Source organism: Otolemur garnettii, unplaced genomic scaffold (genome assembly GCF_000181295.1).
Source record: "Otolemur garnettii isolate 467f Iridium unplaced genomic scaffold, OtoGar3 scaffold00068, whole genome shotgun sequence".
Taxonomy (NCBI): Eukaryota; Metazoa; Chordata; class Mammalia; order Primates; family Galagidae; genus Otolemur; species Otolemur garnettii.
Genome location: NW_003852463.1, coordinates 5,976,497 through 5,989,388, shown reverse-complemented (window position 1 = coordinate 5,989,388; position 12,892 = coordinate 5,976,497). Strand labels below are relative to the sequence as shown.

Genomic DNA, 12,892 nt, shown 5'->3' with positions numbered 1-12,892 from the left:
TGCCGAGCCACTATTGGTGTTTCTAAAGTGTACTGTTGTTTGGTGGGCCCGGGCTGGGGATTCGAACCCGCCACCTTAGGTGTATGTGGCTGGCACCTTAGCCGCTTGAGCCACAGGCACCGAGCCAAATGTTTAAATTCTTCTGTTCTATTATCCTTAAAATTGTTAATTAATTTATTATTTTTGCATTTTAGAATGGCTATCTTCTGTGTATAAACAGCAGTGGCTTGCTATGCTCCGGGCAGAACAAGACAGCGAAATGGGGTAAGTATATTGGATCATAACATCATTAAGAAAAACTTCTGTGGCTGGGTGTGGTGGCTCATGCCTGCTTATAATCCTAGCACTCTGAGAGGACAGGGCTGATGAATTGCTTAAACTCGGGAGTTTGAGCCCAGCCTGAGCAAGAACAAGACCCAGTCTCTACTAAATATAGAAAATAGTAGCTAGGCAGGTACCTATAGTTCCAAGCTACCCTGGAGACTGAGGCAAGGATTGCTTGAGCTCAGGATTTTGAGGTTGCTGTGAGCATATGACACCATGACACTCTACCTAGGGCAACAGAGTGCGACTTTTTCTCAAAAAAAAAAAAAATTTTTTTTGCTATTAATTTTAAGCACTTCATTATATTTAAAAAACTCCAGCTGTTGAAATGGAGACGAGATCATGTAATCAACTCACATTCTTATTTTTTACAAAATTATGAATGTTATAAATATCTTTCTGGTCTATTAGATAATATAATGGAATGTTTGAGGTGTCATTTGCTATATTAGGAAAATTGAATACATAATCTATATACTTTGTTTCACCTATTATTATATGATGATTTTCTTTCAACATGTTGAAATATTACTTGGAAGAATGCTTTTCTTATTTATGAATAGATAAAACTAATTTTCTTATTTGTGGTAGTGTTTTCAAATTCTGATTAATAAATAGGTTTTAAAGAATTTTGAATCTAAAATGAATTAAAACTGGTTACAGATTTCTTCTTCAAAAGCATGAAACCCCTATAATATATATATATATTTCATCATAAGGGAAAGAAAATTATCTATTCCTTTAGTGCATATTGCTTTGTAGTTCAAAGAAGTATTTTCATGTTTATCATTTTATCTGATGCTAGCTCCTTGGAATAGGTTGTGTGAAGAAACAATCTGTTAGTATGCAAAAAAGGCCTTAAGTTTATCTTTTTTACCCTGATCTCTTTTAACCCACTTTTATACACCAAGGAATTTTCTAAAATAATGGCCTAGTTATAAGTTTGTATCCAAATAGTAAGCATATGAAAACATTGTATTAATTCATAACATCTATAAGATTATTATTACTCAGGGTTCTTAGTTTCTATTTTATTTGTAATCTATGCTTTTTAAAATTTATTCACAGTGTAATTGTATAGCAGAAATACAGTAAGATGTTGAAATAGAATAATAAATTGATTGAAAACCAAAAAATGAGAGTTAATATAATGGAACTGAAATTTCAAAACATTTTGTAATGTATAGAGTAATTTATAAATCATCCTACTTCCTATGTATATTCAGTCTTTACATTTTGGATGTTCTTTATTTTTCAAGATTTTTCTCACCTATATCCTTACTGAGGTTAGTGTAGAATCTCATCTATAATACTAAGCTAGAATACGTATTCTTACCCTGAGAAGTACAGTCATCCCTTGGTATATGGGGGTTGGGGGAGTGAGGGGATATTCATTGCAAGACTGCTACACATAACAAAATCCACATACTCAGGTGTACAAAAGTCAGGCCTCTATGTATTAGTTTTCTCATCCCACAAATAATGTATTTTTGACCTAGGTTGGTTGAAAAAATCTGGGCCCACACAGTTTAAACCCACATTCCAGGGTCAGCTATGTGTGTTACATTGCTTCTGATGAAATGTTCTCTTCCACTGGCACTGAGCATTTGCTCACTGCCATAGGGCTATTACAGTGAAGAAGATAGTATATTCCCTGGATACTAGGTTATACTCTAGTAAAGTCTCCCTTGAGGGTTCTTCTTGTCCAAACTGTCTTCCACATTGCCAAGAGGGTTATCTTTATGAAACAAATACAATTGTGTCACTTTCTTGCTTTTAAGTATGCCCAGGGACATTTGATGATAGGTAAGAAATTACAGTATTGCTATTCAAGATTATTGAAGCTAGAGGGTGAGGAAATTTGGCTCATTATACTATTTACTTTGATATGTTTACAGTTTTTCATAATAGAAGGTTTAAAAGTTAAAGAATAAATATCTGGAAACTCTATATTATGCGTTAAGAACATTTGTAACTGGCTTGGCACCCATAGCTCAGTGATTAGGGCACTCGCCACATACATGGAGGCTGGCAGGTTTAAACCTGGCCCAGGCCTGCTAAACAACAACTGCAACAACAATAACAAAAAAACAGCAGGGCGTTGTGGCGGGTGCCTGTAGTCCCAGCTACTTGGGAGGCTGAGACAAGAGAATCACTTAAGCCCAAGAGTTTGATGTTGCTGTGAGCTGTGATGATACAGCACTCTACCCAGGTTGACATAATGAGACTCTGTTTCACAAAAAAAGAAAGAAAGAACACTTGTAACCTATAGCATGGCCTGTGGGGATCTTCTTTTTATCTCAGATACCTTTAGTTTCATCTTCTCTTATTTATTTGCACTAAACATGCACTAAACTCTCATGTTCCGTGCGCCAGCTACACAGAACCCCTTGTACGTTTGGCTCTGTTATGCTCCAGTCCCTTTTTATCTATTATTCCTTCTGCCTGGAATACCTTTTGCCCTGCACTGAATTCATCCTCCCATCTCCACCCCAACAAATTGCCATGCAGGTACAAATAATATTTACTCTGTAATGATGTCCCCCAACATCAAGCAATAAATTTGTGCATTCTTCATGCTCTTCACATCACAAACCACACATTATTAATATTATAATTAACCACAGCCGTGGTGACTCATGCATGTAATCCTAGCCCTCTGAGAGGCTGAGACAGGTTGATTGCTTGAGCTCAGGAGTTCGAGACCAGCCTGAGCAAAAGGGAGACCCTGTCTATACTAAAATAGAAAAACTGAGGTAAGAGGATGGCTTGAGCCCAAGAGTTGGAGGTTGGTGTGAGCTATGATGTCATGGCACTCTACTCAGGGAAACAGCTTGAGACTTTATCTCAAAAAAAAAAAAAAAAAATTAACCACATTACAATTACTACTCATGTCCAGTTCTCTATTAGAGTGAGGTCTTGGATGTCAGGGACACATTTTACTAGTTTTATTTACATTGACTTATTTTTTATTGTATTTATTGTATTTGTTTCATTTTTTATTATGTATTATCATATATTATGTCCCTAATTTGCAGGTACTTCATATTGTAAATGAATGAATATATGAAGGAGTATATCACTTCTGTTGTTTGGAATTACCAAGCTAATAATATCATTTATTATTACAATTTGACATAATAGTATTCTTTAGTTGGTTAAAGATTTTATATTAAGTGACTAAGACAAGACAAACTGATAAAATTCTATAGCTATTTTCTGTCAAATACTGATTTTGTATAGTTATGCTATGTGAAAAATGGTTTGCATATGAAGCAGGCAGTATTAAGTTGTAGGTGGTATCAAATCACATCCTATAGAAAAATAGATTTTAATTTCTTAGTAGTTAGACTTTTAAGTATTTTATATTTTTTGTGAGCAAAATTTCTCATAGGTTTTTTTCCTCTTTGGTTTGGCTAAGCTCTAATAAAAATAATCTAGAAGTAAGGGGAATACATAGACGTAAAATCTATTATTTAGCAAAGGCAATGGACTAGATTTAATCAATTCTCATACCACAAAATTCTATTTTTAAATGTAGTAGTGAGATTTTGTGTTCTTTTTAATTCCCAGTTATTTTTCAGTTACTACTTGCCTTTCTGTGTGGGTTCATGTCTCATATATATTTTTAGGCCTCAAGAAATCAATAAAGAAGAACTAGAGGGAAATAGCATGAGGTGTGGTAGAAAGCTTGCCAAAGATGGTGAAGTAAGTATGGTTACGACTCTTAATATTCTCATACAGATTGTTGTGTTATCAGTGCATAATGTGCATTAGGTAACAGTGATACCTGTCATACCTCAGAAGATTATGTGTGTAGCATGAACTTCTGGGCAAGGAGCTACAGCCACCCTACTCAGTAATGATTGATTTCTCAGCCTTGCTTGAAACTGTTGAACTTGTAGATCTTGAAGGGTCCAGATAAAACATATAAGAAGAGGATCTGATCTTAACAATCCAGAAATTAAGATACTCTCCCCTGCTGCATCCAGACATCCTATTTTCAATTTAATTTTTTAAAACAGCTGATTATATCCCATTAAATTGATGTTATAATCCACTAATGGGACATGAACTACAGTTTTAAAATATTTCACCCTAATTGTAATTTTTGTCCTACATTATGCCTGTGGCTCAGTGAATAGGGTGCTGGCCCCATATACCACGAGTGGTGTGTTCAAACCCTGCCCTGGCCAAACTGCAACAAAAATAGCCAGGCATTGTGGCGCGTGCCTGTAGTCCCAGCTACTTGGGAGGCTGAGACAAGAGAATTGCTTAAGCCCAAAAGTTAGAGGTTGCTGTGAGCTGTGACACCACATAACTCTACCCAGGGCAACAGCTTGAGACTCTGTCTCAAAAAAAAAAAAAAAAAAAGTTATTTTATGTTTGCATTTATAATTACGATAAATGTTCAGAGGATGAAAGAGGAGTAGTTGTCTTCTTTATTCCTTATCCTTCCTTGTTTTTACTTTAAGATCTTGTTCCTTCCTCACTCTTCATTGAACCAGAACTCATTAGAAGCAAATGTTCCCTGCAACACCACCTACCACCCATGTTGTGGCCATCATTCACTGCACTGGGCTCACTGGCTTTCTTTATCACTAGTCTGTTATCAGTCTTGGTGATTGTAATATTTCTGTAACTTGACCTTCCCTACTTCAGGTACCCATTTCCATGAGCATATGGAAATGCTCAATTTCTGTATTGCTACTTACTCCACTGCCTTCAAAATCTCCATTTCAGGCATTCCATTCTCAGATTTCACTTCCTCTTTCTAGCTCACTCTCTTTAGAACCTGGACTCCCAACAATTTTTTAACCTCCGTGGAATGTACAACACATTGTGCTTATGACCTTTTCCTATCACCTTGCTCATATGTCCCTACTTCTTTCTTTACCTTATATTTTGTTTCATCTTAAAACTGATCTCTTGCTTATCTTTTAACTTCCCTTTTTCCTCTTTGATTTTGTTACGTTCACCTGGCTAAACACCAACTCTTATTAAACACCATCTTTCTCCTTGCCTGCATCCAGACACATAAATGTGACTGAAGACAAACATCAAATCCCACTTGAATGTTGTAACCATAAACTTCAAGCAGGTCTTTAGTGCTGTATCGAAATTTCTCCTACTTTTCCGTAATGAATTTGTCCTCTCACTATCTGAGGTGACTGAGACCTTCTTTCTTCAAAAGGGTAGTGCTACCACCCTTATTCTTGTCTGATGGCCTTGCTTATTACTGCAGTAGGAAGAGAACCTGTTCATCCTCTTACCAATAGTTCTTTCTTTCTTTTTTTCCTTTCTTTTTTTTTTTTTTTGAGACAGAGTCTCACTATATCACCCTTGGTAGAGTGCTGTGGCATCACACATACTCAAACTCTTGAGCCTGAGCGATTCTCTAGCCTCAGACTCCCAAGTAGCTGGGACTCCAGGCGCTCACCACAATGCCCGGCTATTTTTTGGTTGCAGTTGTTATTGTTGTTTAGCAGTCCCAGGCTGGGCTCAAACCCACCAGCCTTCGTTTATGTGGGCAGCACTCTACTCACTGAGATATGGGCACCGAGCCATTGCTTACCAATAGTTTTGCCAGTCTACCTGCATCCAGAGCTGTGTGCTATACTTTTCCCTGATTAGAGTGATGAAGTATCTGTTTCTGTTGTGGTCCTCCTTCTGCTTTCCTTGTACTGGGCCCCATCATGCTGACCTTTTGAAAGGCTTTGCTCCTATAGTTACCACTTTCCTCTCTCCACAATATCCATTTTTCTCTTCTACCAGATCATTGTCATTTAGCATATCACATCCTGCAATATCACTCATGTTAAACTTACCTTAAACTAAATTCTCCCTCTAGCTACCAGTCCATTTCTCTGTACTCCTTTTAGGCAGATCTCACTGAAAATTTGCCTGTATTTATTGTCTATACTTCCTTTCGTTCTGTGCCTTCTTGACTCATTCCAGTTTATTGGCACAGCTCCCCTGAAACTGCCATGCTATTATCACCACATTGCCAAACCAAGTTGTCAGTTTTCAGTCTTCTGAAAGCTCTTGACAACTTTGACACAAGTTTTGTTCACTTATTCCTTATTGAAAGATTTTCTCCACTTAACTTCCAGGACAGCATACTCTGCTGGTTTTCTTCCTACTTCATTGGCTGCCCCTTTTGCATCTTTGCTAGATCTTTCTCTTACTCGGTGAATTTTGGTATGATTAGAAGATCAGTTCTTAGACTCTTCTCTATCTCTACTCCTGAGTGATCTCATCTAGTCTTCTGACTTCATAGCCCATTCACACACTAATGAATCCTAACTTCAGTTTCATGTATCTCTTCATTTAGTATCTTTTGTGGATACCTAATAACATCTCAAATATAACAGTCCTAAACAGAACTGGTTTTTTTTTGTTTTTTTTGTTTTTTTTTTTTTTTGAGACAGGGTCTTGCTCTGTCACCCTGGCTAGGTCTTACTATGTTGCCCAGGCTAATCTTGAACTCCTAGCCTCAAGTGATCCTCCAAAGTGCTAGATTACAGGCAAGCCACTAAACCAGCTCTAAAGCAGAACTCTTAATTTTCTTCTCTAAAACTCTTTCTTCCTAAGTGTATTCTCCAACCCATGGAGAACTCCTTTGTTCATCTGTTGTATAGGCTTCAAACTTTGGGTTCATTTTCGACTCTACTTTCCTTTACCTTATTATTGGTGTCTATAAGAAGTTCCTCAAGGCTCTTTGGATTAATTTTGGACTCTTCTTTCTCTCATACCACATTCTAGTATGTGTCTATAAGTGTCTATAGTATGTATGTGTCTTCTAGTGTCTATAAGAAGTTCCTCGAGGCTTTACCCCCCAAATACATTTTCGTTGCGTATACCATTAACACCTAAGGGTAGGTCTCTGTTCTCTTTGCCCAGGCTACTACATAATTGTTTAGCCTTATACTACATAACTGCTCTCTATATTTAACTCTCACTCCTTTGCATTCTGTTTTCCACACAACAGCTAAAGTACTCACTTTGTTTTACTTTATTTTTTTTGAAGTATTCATTTTAAAATGCAAGTTAGATCATTTCATCCTTCCCTAGAATCTTCCAGTAGCCTCCCACCATATTTAGAAGAAATACAGACTCTTCCTTACTATGGACTGCTAGACCCTACAAACCCCTAACTGCCTCTGTGAACTCTTCTCCAGCTTCTCCCCCTGTTGATCACTGCCCTAGCCACATAGCCCTTCTTGGTGTTCGTCAGATATGCCAAGCATGCTTTTACCTTTGGAGTTTTGTGCTTGCTGTTACCTCTGTGTAAGATAATCTTTTCCCAGGCTATATGATCTACTTCTTCAGTTGACTCAATTCATTACTCACCTACCATCTCTTCAGAGAGATATTCTCTGATCACCTGTCTAAACCAGCAGGATCTGCAACTGCAAATTCCGTCTCTCTACTCTGTCACTCCCTCCTAACATCCTATGCTCTTCTCTTCCATTCCATTTGTCTTTGTGTCTCCTACCTCACAAACGTACACATTGTAGAATATAAATTCTACTGGGGCAGAAACAGATTTACTACTATGTCTCCTCTGCCTAGAGCATCTCTTATATATAATACATGCTCAGTAAATGTCAAGTAAATACTGAATTAATATTATCATACAGGGTATCAACAAAATACTTGAAGCCTTAACTTTATTTCCCTATACCAGACTAACTTGCCTGATACTCATTAACTAATAACTGATAGAATAAACAAGCATGTAAATCTGAAGATTATATTTAAAATAATCTGTTTATGTGTTTGTTGGTTACTTAAGGTATGTTATATTATTTTAAAAACAAGGTAGATTTTAATAGGTCCATATTACCCTATCTGGATTCCTAGTGCCCTAAGCTATGCCTACTTAGAGTTGCAATGAAAAATGTTATTACTTTTGATAGAATTGCAGTGTGGAGAGCGAAATGAAACAGATCATGAAAAGGCAGTATCAGGAAAGTAGTTTAAAGAATTATAGTCATAAAGTCTGCTTTTTTGGCTTAGATATACTATATTTCTGTGTGGTGAGCCTTAAAGGAAAGACACAAAAAGTAGGGAACCCAGGGGAAAAAAAGACATTTTGAACTTTTAAATTTTGACTTGCTAATATAATAAATTGCTGAAATAAGTCTCTCTTTTGTATTTCTTAGTACTGCTGGCGATGGACAGGTTTTAACTTCGGCTTTGATCTACTAGTAACTTATACTAATCGATACATCATTTTCAAACGCAATACACTGAATCAGCCATGTAGTGGATCTGTCAGTTTACAGCCTCGAAGGAGCATAGCATTTAGGTAGGATAAGATTTCTCTTCCTCACTCCAGGGGAAATATAATAAGTAAAAGAAATAAAACTTTGATAATTTACACCAACAACTTTAGAACTTTGATAAGATACAGTATAGGGAAAATAGTAGGAAATGGTCAGGCTCCATTTTTATGAAATATATTATTAATCAAAATCATAAGATTTAGTATGTCAGGGAGAACTGACATACTAGAGGGAATGTTTAGACAGGGAGAAATATGCTGGAATAAATACTGAATATGGAGTATCAGTCCTGAATGATACAGGATTGATACTCGGCTTGAAGCTGATTCTTAGCAAATAAAAGGTTCAAACTGAAAATATCATAAGGTATTTTTCCAGGAAAACATGTCTAGTATTTTTGATATATCTAACTCTGCCTGATAGTTAAGCTGGTAGTCTTTTTCTAGAGAGCGTGCTATAGGCTGACAAGTTGGATAATAGCTTAAAACAATTGTATACCAGTGGGGAGTGGGTCAGAGAATGACCCCACCGTTTTGTTATTATATGTTTGTTTATGTGGGGAGTTAGGGTTTCATCATTTAGGACTTCTGTTATTAGAACCTAACCCACTTTGCATAAGCACTCTTTGATCAGCAGTTGTTGGAACTTATTGGCAGCAAAGAGTTGCCCTATCTCAGAATGGCGCTGGTATGCAACTTTAATGAATAGATTGTTTAGAAGTTATACATTTATGCTTTACACCAAATACAAAAACCTAAAAAGGATCAAAGATCTAAACATAGGAACTAATACTATTGGAAAGAAAAACTCTTAGGAATGAGTTTCCTGGAAAGAAACTCTTGGAAGAAAACATAGGGGAAAAGCTTTACAACATTTGATTTGGTAGTAATTTCTTCCATATTACACCAAAGGCACCAGCAACAAAAGAATAGATAAATTGGACTTCATCAAAACTGAAAACTTTTTTGCATCAAAGGACATTATCAACAGAGTGAAAAGACACTCCATGGATGGGAGAAAATATTTACAAAGCCTGTATTCAATAAGGAAGTGATATTTAGAATATATAGAAAACTCTGCAATTAAAAAAATAAACTTGGCCAGACACAGTGGCTCTTGCCTATAAATCCTGGCATTCTGGGAAGCTGAGATGGGAGGATCCCTTGAGCTCAGAGTTTGAGACCAGCTTCTACTAAAAATAGGAAAAATTAGCTGGGCTGTGGTTGGTACCTTTAGTCCTAGTTACTCAGGAGGCTGAGGCAAGAGGATCACTTGAACCCAGAAGTTTGAGGTTGCTGGAAGCTAGCCTGTAGACATGGCACTCTAGCCTGGGGCAACAGAGTGAGACTTTCTCTCAAAAAAAGAAAAAGTGATTCAAAAGTGGGCAAAGGGGGTGGTGCTGTGGCTCAAAGGAGTAGGGCCCTGGCCCCATATGCTGGAGGTGGCGGGTTCAAGCCCAGTCCCGGCCAAAAACTGCAAAAAAAATAAAAATAAAAAAGTGGGCAAAGGACTTGCATAAGTGTTTCTCCAAAGAAGACATACAGAACAGGAAAAAACCTCAAAGTTAATATAACAAGTGTTGGTGAAGATGTGGAATATTTGGAGCCTTTGTACACTGCTGATAGCCATGAAACATGGTGTGCAACTACTGAAAACAGTGTGGTGGTTTCTCAAAAAAAGTTAAACCAATCCACCAATTCCTCTTTTGGATATATATACCCAAAAGAATCAAAAAAATATGGACTTGAACAGATATTTGTATGCTCATATTCATAGTACCATTATTCATGATAGACAAAAAGTAGAAGCAACCCTCATGTTTATTGACAGATGAATAGATAAACACAATGTGGTATATATACACAATGGAACATTATTCAGCCTTAGAAAGAAATTCTGATAGCCAGCTGTTGTGGCGGGCACCTATAGTCCCAGTTACTTGGGAGGCTGAGGCAAGAGAATCACTTAAGCCCAAGAGTTGGAGGATGCTGTGAGCTGTGACACAGCACTCTACCGAGGGCAACATAGTAAGACTTTGTCTCAAAAAAAAGAAAGTCTGAAATACACTAAACATGAAGAAGTTTTGAAAACATGCTAAGTGAAACAGTCGCAAAAGGTCAAATATTGTAAGATTCCACTCATCTGAGGTACCTAATGTAGGTAAATTTACAGGGACAGAGAGTACACTGGTGGTTGCCAGGGGATGGGGGAGTTAGTGTTTAATGGGTACAGAGTTTCACTTGGAGAAGATGAAAATGTTCTAGAAATGGATTTAGAACAATGTGAATGTATTTAAAGCCACAGAACTTTATACTTAAAAATGATTAAATGGTATATTTGATGTTATATATACATATATATTTTATCACAAAGCATTTATAAATTATTTTTGTATCTCATATGTGTATAATAACATAGACTTGTAAATCTGAATGGAATCAGCTCAGAGGTTAAAAAGACTTTCTAAAAGTCTTTTATCAAATAAAAGATCTACAGAAAATATGGAAGAGGAAAAATATTAAAGTGAGGGAGGATTTGTTTAATCTGTGACTTGAAAAAGCTTGTGTTTTTTAAATTTGTTTTTTTTTAATCCTAGATTACGCTTGGCTTCTTTTGATAGTAGTGGAAAACTAATATGTAGTAGGACAACTGGCTATCAAATACTTACACTTGAAAAGGATCAGGTATGTTTGATTATTTTTCTGTGATGTCATTATATTAGTCTTTTGAATCTCCTTTTGAAAATTCTTAAGTAGAATTAACATTAAAATATTCTTATTTAAAGATTGGCTTGAAAGTTTTTTGATGGTACAAACTTCAACTTAATTTCTACATACTTACCCCGTCCCACTAGATGCATAACCGGGACAAAAAAGAAATCATGATTTCAGGAGCAGAGAAAAGCTGATTTGTAAGGAAATAATCATTTATCCTGAATATCATCTTCAGTTATGAATCTTAAGTGCTTTATACATATAAATAAATCCACATAAGTGCATTTATTTATACATTAATAGCAAACATCTTGAAGATAATCCAGTATGTTTCCGTAGTTCCTAAATATTGCAAGATCATTATTCTCTAGCATATTAGGTTTGTAAAATAATAAACATCTGTAATATACCCCACATTATCGCTAAATTCATTTGTTTATACATCACATGCATGTAGAAGTTTCAAAATGCCATGAAAATAAATGAGAGCTGTTAAAATATTTAACATGTTCATTAAAACCCCCATTCCAAAGGGCATAATATTTTAATAAGGGTTTCAGGGCCTATTATATACTTCATGTAATTTTTGAGACATAAGCAGTTTCCTCAGACTGACCATTGTACTCTCACATGAACTGTATGAGAACTCCTTTAACAGCATTCTCCAGCCATTGTTGGAACTCCAGCAACAGAAGAGCTGGCCATCTTTAGTAGCTGACCATCTTTAGTTTCCTAGTAGTAGGAATAGGAATGTCCATTTCAAGGCAGATACATAATGAAAAGGTTCAGTTCTGCCTCTGCTGGAATTCTCTGTCCTTTTATGCTCTCAGGAGCTGAATTGACAAGGAATATCTTGAACTCTTACCTAAAATTAAAAAACAAAAAAGAGTCACAGCTCAAAGCATCCAAAGACTTAAAAAGCACCAGGCCAAGATAATACTTATATCAGATGTTCCTTCAGCAAACACTAAAGTCTCCTTACTGTATGCTAGGTTCTGTGCTAGGAGTGGAGGAAATAAAGCTGGGCTCGTGTTGATATAACCTAGCATAAGCAGCATGATAGAATAAACTCACAGTGATGTGCAACATTGAATGAAAAGTCTGTAACTTATACTGTGCAGTTGAAAGTGGGTGTGGTTATTGGGGGGTGGGGGAGACAGCCTAGGAGAAACCCCCCTCTCCTCAAAAAGTTGAAAGTGATTAGAGGGCCAGTCTAGGTGACTCATATCTGTGATCTAGCATGCTTGGAAGGCTGAGGTGGGTGGATTACCTGAACTCAGGAGTTTGAGACCAGCCTGAGCAAGAGTGAGACCCCTGTCTCTAAAAATAGCTGGGCGTTGTGCCAGGCACTTGCAGTCCCAGCTACTTGGGAGGCTGAAGCAAGAGGATCACTTGATCCCAAGAGTTTGAGGTTGCTGTGAGCTGTGACACCAGGGCACTTTACTCAAGGCAACAAAGTAAAACCCTGTCTCAAAAAGAAAACAAAATCATACATATACCATTCAGAAACATTTTTTTCTTCAATTGTATCTTCCAAAAATGGATCTTACTGCTATTTTATAA

At 36.7% G+C, this 12,892-nt stretch overlaps 1 protein-coding gene across 1 annotated transcript in view; it reads left to right on the top strand.

Moving 5' to 3' along the window:
- The window catches only part of GMCL1 (germ cell-less, spermatogenesis associated 1), a 59,107-nt gene that overhangs the window by 37,982 nt on the left and 8,233 nt on the right, over positions 1-12,892 (top strand). Inside the window, exons 10-13 of the mRNA XM_003793442.3 lie at positions 195-264; positions 3,957-4,032; positions 8,493-8,638; positions 11,212-11,299. Of these exons, the coding sequence (XP_003793490.1) occupies positions 195-264; positions 3,957-4,032; positions 8,493-8,638; positions 11,212-11,299 (380 nt within the window). The remainder of the gene's footprint in view (positions 1-194; positions 265-3,956; positions 4,033-8,492; positions 8,639-11,211; positions 11,300-12,892) is intronic.